This window comes from Macrobrachium rosenbergii, chromosome 14 (genome assembly GCF_040412425.1).
Source record: "Macrobrachium rosenbergii isolate ZJJX-2024 chromosome 14, ASM4041242v1, whole genome shotgun sequence".
NCBI lineage: Eukaryota > Metazoa > Arthropoda > Malacostraca > Decapoda > Palaemonidae > Macrobrachium > Macrobrachium rosenbergii.
In genome coordinates, this window is record NC_089754.1 from 40,734,771 (window position 1) to 40,740,780 (window position 6,010).

General features: G+C 38.3%; 1 protein-coding gene across 1 annotated transcript in view; it reads left to right on the top strand.

Moving 5' to 3' along the window:
• The window catches only part of LOC136846004 (polypeptide N-acetylgalactosaminyltransferase-like 6), a 27,705-nt gene extending 26,996 nt beyond the window's left edge, over window positions 1-709 (top strand). Inside the window, exons 10-11 of the mRNA XM_067116592.1 lie at window positions 18-173; window positions 428-709. Coding sequence (XP_066972693.1) covers window positions 18-173; window positions 428-583 — 312 coding nt within the window. The 3' untranslated portion in view covers window positions 584-709. The remainder of the gene's footprint in view (window positions 1-17; window positions 174-427) is intronic.
• The last annotated feature ends 5,301 nt before the right edge of the window (window positions 710-6,010 follow it).

The window sequence follows — 6,010 nt, forward strand, 5'->3', positions numbered from 1 at the left end:
TATCTGATCCCTTTTAGTCTCAGTTGTGGTCTCTGGATTGGAGGAACCTTCTGAAAAGCAGCGACGAGCTTCTTTGTTGGACTGCAAACCAAGATTCGAAGGAAGTCCCCGTTTTGGAAGAATGTTCCACAGCCGAGGCAGTTCCCCAAGGCCAAATATGGATGTATGAACCTGTAAGTGGGGGAGAGGTAATCAAACAGACAGATAGATGGTCTTGCACCCCTGCTCATGCAGTTCAGTAACTAAGAAAAAACGTCATATCTTTATTGCAGACCAAACACCAGTTTTATAGTATGATTTAGCCACAGTTCAAAATATGTTTTTACATAATATGGTGGAAACAGCCATATCATGCAGTTGCTTAATCTATAGGCCTACCCAGTAGATTTGCGGCGCTAACGCTAATTCATTCTTCTTCGTTTTCCAGAATTCAGGCCACATACAGAACGGACGGTCGAAGAAATGCTTAACAATGAAAGAGAATTCAGATTTCCTCGGACAAGAAGCGTGTGATGAAGAAAGTGAAAACCAGATGTGGATATTCGATTTTGTGAACCTCAACCACACCTCCAAAGGACAGTGAAGCTCATCGCCGTGTGACGCAAATGGCCTCTGTGAACTTCCTCGAAAATAAAGCATTTATGCATTTCTGAAGAACAAAATGTAACCAGTAATTTGTTCAGCATAAAACTTTGGGATTATAATTCCACACTCATGTCTTTCCTTTGCTTTATCTTCCACAAATCTCCACTCATTTTAAGCCTTTAGTCTCGTAGTTTTCATCCAAATGTGTCTGGGTCTTCTAACTCTCCTGGTTGGGAAGGACATGTCCAAATCATCTCAATTTCCATTTAGCATTATCGCATCTGCAGTTATTTTCCTTATGGTATTATTTCTCACTCTATCTTGCCATCTGACTCCTAGCAGTCTTCTCAAAGTTTTATTCTAAAATTGACAAAATCGTTTAGCATTAGTTTCATTGTCATGCCATATCTGATGTCCATATAGCAGATCGTACTAGACTAATATAAAAACTTAAAGTAATGTATAATCATGATTTCGCACGCAGTTTCAGTCTATTTGATTTCTAAATCTTACTCAGTTTTCCCATTTTTGATCTGCCACTTTTAGTCGTTCAACAAAATCTAACTCAAGAGGAGGAGCAGTGGATATCACTGTTGCTAAATATCTAAAAGACCTAGGGAGGGTTGGATAGATGGAGTGAACGAGGTATTAGAAAGGAAGAACCTTAATATCCAGTGAGCGTGAAAGCGCACTCAATATAGGAGTCGATGGCACGGTCACTATAGGGAAGTTGAACATGATGTTAATGAGCCCTCTGTAAAGATATATAAAGTGGCTCACATTGTGGAATTTTATTGCACAGGGGGTTCATCCACGATTCAGCAGTTAAAGTATGAATGTGGCAGTGACCGTTGTGTTATTTTTTACTCAAGTGTCAACCCCTGTCAGGAGGTACGGCGCAATTTTGGAAATATATAGATATCCTGAGACTATTGGCCTTATCCCTTCGGAGGTTGATTTCAGAGGCTGTTAACTTGTGGGGTGTAGTTGTCAGCTCTGTGTCCCTCTCCACACTGAATGTGACTCACCACAGTCGGCTAACTGACAAACTGCTTTGATCAGCCTGGGCTAGATATAGACATCAATTTGTTCTGGAATCTCTCTGTGACTCATTGCCGCTCGCACTCTACACAAACAATGATTCAGTAAAGAGTTTAGTAAAGGTGTTTTTTCTACAGTAGCTAAACCCACCTCTTATCTTGGCTTAGAATCGTGGTACCACTAAAAAATACATCCGTAAGCTTTCCCAATTTTCTTTCAAAAAATTCATATTTCATGAAAGGCCACGTTAGAATATATTCTCATTGCAAATTCGACATAAATCAGTAGAAAAACTAGAGTGTAACTGCTCAACGTAGGACCAACTTTGCTCATTTTTAGTTTTCTGTAAAAGAAAACTATTGTGCCGACTTTGTCTGTCCGCCCTCAGATATTAAAAACTACTCAGGCTAGAGGGCTGCAAATTGGTATGTTGTTTATCCACCCTCCAATCACCAAACATACTAAATTGCAGCCCTCTAGCCTCGGTAGTTTTGATTTTATTTAAGGTTAAAGTTATCCATAATCACCCTTCTGGCAACGATTTAGAATAGGCCACCACCGGGCCGTGGTTAAAGCTTCATGGGCTGCGGCTCATTCAGCATTGTACCGAGACCACCGAAAGATAATTTAGATCTATTTTTGGTTGTCTTGATTATCCGCTGTAGCGGCTGTACAGAAAACTCGATTGCGCCGAAGAAACTTCGGCGCATTTTTACTTTTTCTGTTGTAATTTATAAATTCACCTAAAATTTTCATTCGTCTCTTTATCTGTCTATTTATATGCCTGTTTGTAGATTTATTCATATGCATATGACATGTTCAGTCAATAAAATTGCCATAATCGTATAACTTTTTTCCTGTATTTTAATAATTCATGGCTGTTTGTTGCACGTCTCAAGACGGTTAAACGTGACTTTTTTAATAACAATAATTTTGCATTTGTGACTACGCGTTAGAGGGAGAAGTCGTCATTCAGACGTCAAAGCTGCTTTAGAGGCATTCGTGTTCTTTTTCCTCCTCTATGTGAAAGGACGGGTTCACATGGTCTAAGTCAATCTTCTTAAAGAGCACTTATGATATGAAAGCTTACATCAATCTACTTTGAATACCAGATTAAAAGTGTCCCCCTTGACCCTAGGACATTTGGTCATTGGTACGATTTATCATTTCATAGAGATTTCGTTAGGTATCTGTATTATAATAAGCGCGATGTGTATACATATACAAATAGTTTACATGTAATAAATTCCACCTTTAGACCTACTGTCGCGTCGTCTTGCTTTTGGAACCAGCGTCTCTCATCACAGGCCCCGAGTAAGCATTCACATTGGGTGCACCTTTTTGTTCGATTTCCAGGGCGTTACGTAACGTTTCTGGAGCCGGGACTTGCTGTCTCGAACCTCTCGTTTAATACCGCCATTGCCGACGGACTGTATGACAGTAGTTGTAAAAATCACAATACACAACTGGCACTGCTAAGCTAAATTTTGGATTCATATTAAAGAAATTCCCTTAATTTGTCTTTGCTTTTAACACCATATCTCAACTCCGGGGGCTCTTCAGACTCATTGTGACCCCTTTCAGCTAGAACCAGACTACCATGGTCTATCGCAAGTTTATAATAATTCATGTTTGTGGCGAGACTGTGATGATGGCTTCAAACCAATACTTTTTATCTTTCCATCCATTTCATTTCTGAGCTTCCCCATACACCATCCTGTCTCCCTCATTCATATGCAAATAAAATTTCCATTTCGCACTTTTTTCCTATAGACATCAGGTGGCAATACCCTGCTAGAAAAATAAATTATCTCTTTATACCACAGGGAGCTTACTGAATCTCATTCGCTCTTTAGGCAACATTAAAAACTTGATGACTGGCACACTTTCAGTTTAGTCGACTAATAAGCAATTTAGATCGCAGCAATTCATAAAAACAAATATGCAAGACTGTAATTAAGAGGTACTTGCATATCTACGACATATGATACTTTAGGGTACAATAAAAAAAACGGTTAGATTGTCCATCTCATTGTCTTAGACCATGGTTTGCCCAGTTAAGTAACAACCGAGCCTTTGCCTCAAGCATTCACTTTCATTCACCTAAACAGATAAATGGACAAGAAAGCAGAACTTAAAGAATACTAATCTATAAATAATCTCTGCCATTTTGACAGACATTTTCGAAATAGACAAGATACGAACATTCAGACGCTTTACTCCTCTTTCCCTCCTGGAAATAGACGTGACATACGAGATGCGCAATTCGATGCCTTTACGTCACTATTCGCGGAGGAGAGAAGAATGCTGAGGTTGGTTATATATAAAGGCGAGGTTCATTTTATTGTTTTTCTCTTGAACTATATTTTGATAGGCTATACTTCTTGTCCGCAAGAATTGTGTACCAGTTTTGGATCGTAGCTAGACCTGTATATATATATATATATATATATATATATATATATATATATATATATATATATATATATATATATATATATATATATATATATATATATATATAATTATTATCACTTTTGTACGTGATTCATTTATCACACATTACCACAGGTGAAAAATAAGAAACGGAGTGTAGGTCCTGACCTGGTTTCGACTTTATTTCCAAGCCATTGGCTCAAAAATCACAATATACTCTCAGGGGACAATGCTGATAAACAAACCATACGCCACCTCAGATCCACCTGACAGGTGTCACGGAGGCGGAGTTTGGAAACTCATTAACACTGCTACCCTCGTACTGTGTTTACTAATATGATAATCCTATTTTCATACATCTCTACTGCCTACCTTAAAGTTTAAAACACACACACACACACACACACACACACACACACACACACACACACACACACACATATATATATATATATATATATATATATATATATATATATATATATATATATATATTTATTTATTTATTTATTATAAGCCTAAGGAAAGAGAGAGAGAGAGGGAGACTCGACGAGTTCAATAATATACACCACGGGTGGGCCTCAAGAAAGTAATCTCCACCCCACCGAGGAGGAAAATTTATTGGATGCCTCTCTCTCTCTCTCTTTCTGTGTGTGTGTGTGTGTGTGTGTGTGTGTGTGCGCGCGCGCATCATTAATAACTACTTCATAAGAAACACTCTCACTTTAAATGTGAGCCACTTTTTCACGCCCTCACTAGCAGCGTACTTCTGATTAATGCTTCCAAAAAGAGTGAAGACAGTAAAGCAATTATTTGCATAAATCTCTTTCTCCGATTAATCCGCTGTTGTTGCCAGTATTACGAATTCCTGTTTTCACCCAAGGTAACAAATCAGTTATCATTATTGGCTTTCATTCAGCTCATAGTTTACTGAATTGTTAAGTGGATGATATCACAAAGTTTCGTTTACTACCCGTCGTCGGTTTCATTTTGCCAGAAGAGTTTTTTTTTTTTTTTTTTTTTTGTTACTCGTCAGTTTCTTAGCGATTCTGAGTGTACACTTCACACCAATAAATTCAGCGGCAACTATTGAGTAAACCTTTTCAGATAATCAGCAACAGTAAGTCGCCCACTCGTGATCATAAGTAGCTGACTAGCATGTACAAGTGTTTGAAATGAAAACTGGAGCCACTACTTGGCAACACCATCACGAAAAACTGTTGACTGAGCCTACTAATCTGGAGTCGCCAATGACAAGCATTCGCATTCCTTTTAAAACTATATCTTAAATCCAAGATTAATAGATGCTTGCACTGTTTGGGTTTCTTTTGCTTGGTAATAATAGACCTAAATACATTTGCAGGTATTTTATTCTTATTCAGTCTGAACAAATTATTTATTTTGACCTAAAAGCACTTGCGTAACATCACCCAAAACATCGAGTAGTACATGAATACTTGTAGGATGAGTCCATGGTTTTGTGCATCAAGGTGCTGAGAAACATTGTTCTCTAGACTCGAAGGCATAAACGGGACAAAATCAAAGTTCGAAAATTGCCCAGCTATCCTGATAGAGTGAAAGACTACGAAGCCATTTTCCACATTAAAATGCAGTATTTTATAGCCAACATCTGTCATGATTTCCAGATCTCTTAATTCCTTCCCATTAGTGAAACTCTGTATCTCCAGATTTGCAGATATGTTAGAATTATTCTCTCTCTCTCTCTCTCTCTCTCTCTCTCTCTCTCTCTCTCTCTCTCTCTCTCTCTCTCTCTCATCCACACACTCTTAATAACCATTTTTGTTTGCTTAGCATGACTCTCTCTCTCTCTCTCTCTCTCTCTCTCTCTCTCTCTCTCTCTCTCTCTCTCTCTCTCTCTCTGTGTGTGTGTGTGTGTGTGTGTGTGTGTGTGTGTGTCAGAGAAAAGGACGATCTTATTAACAAATTA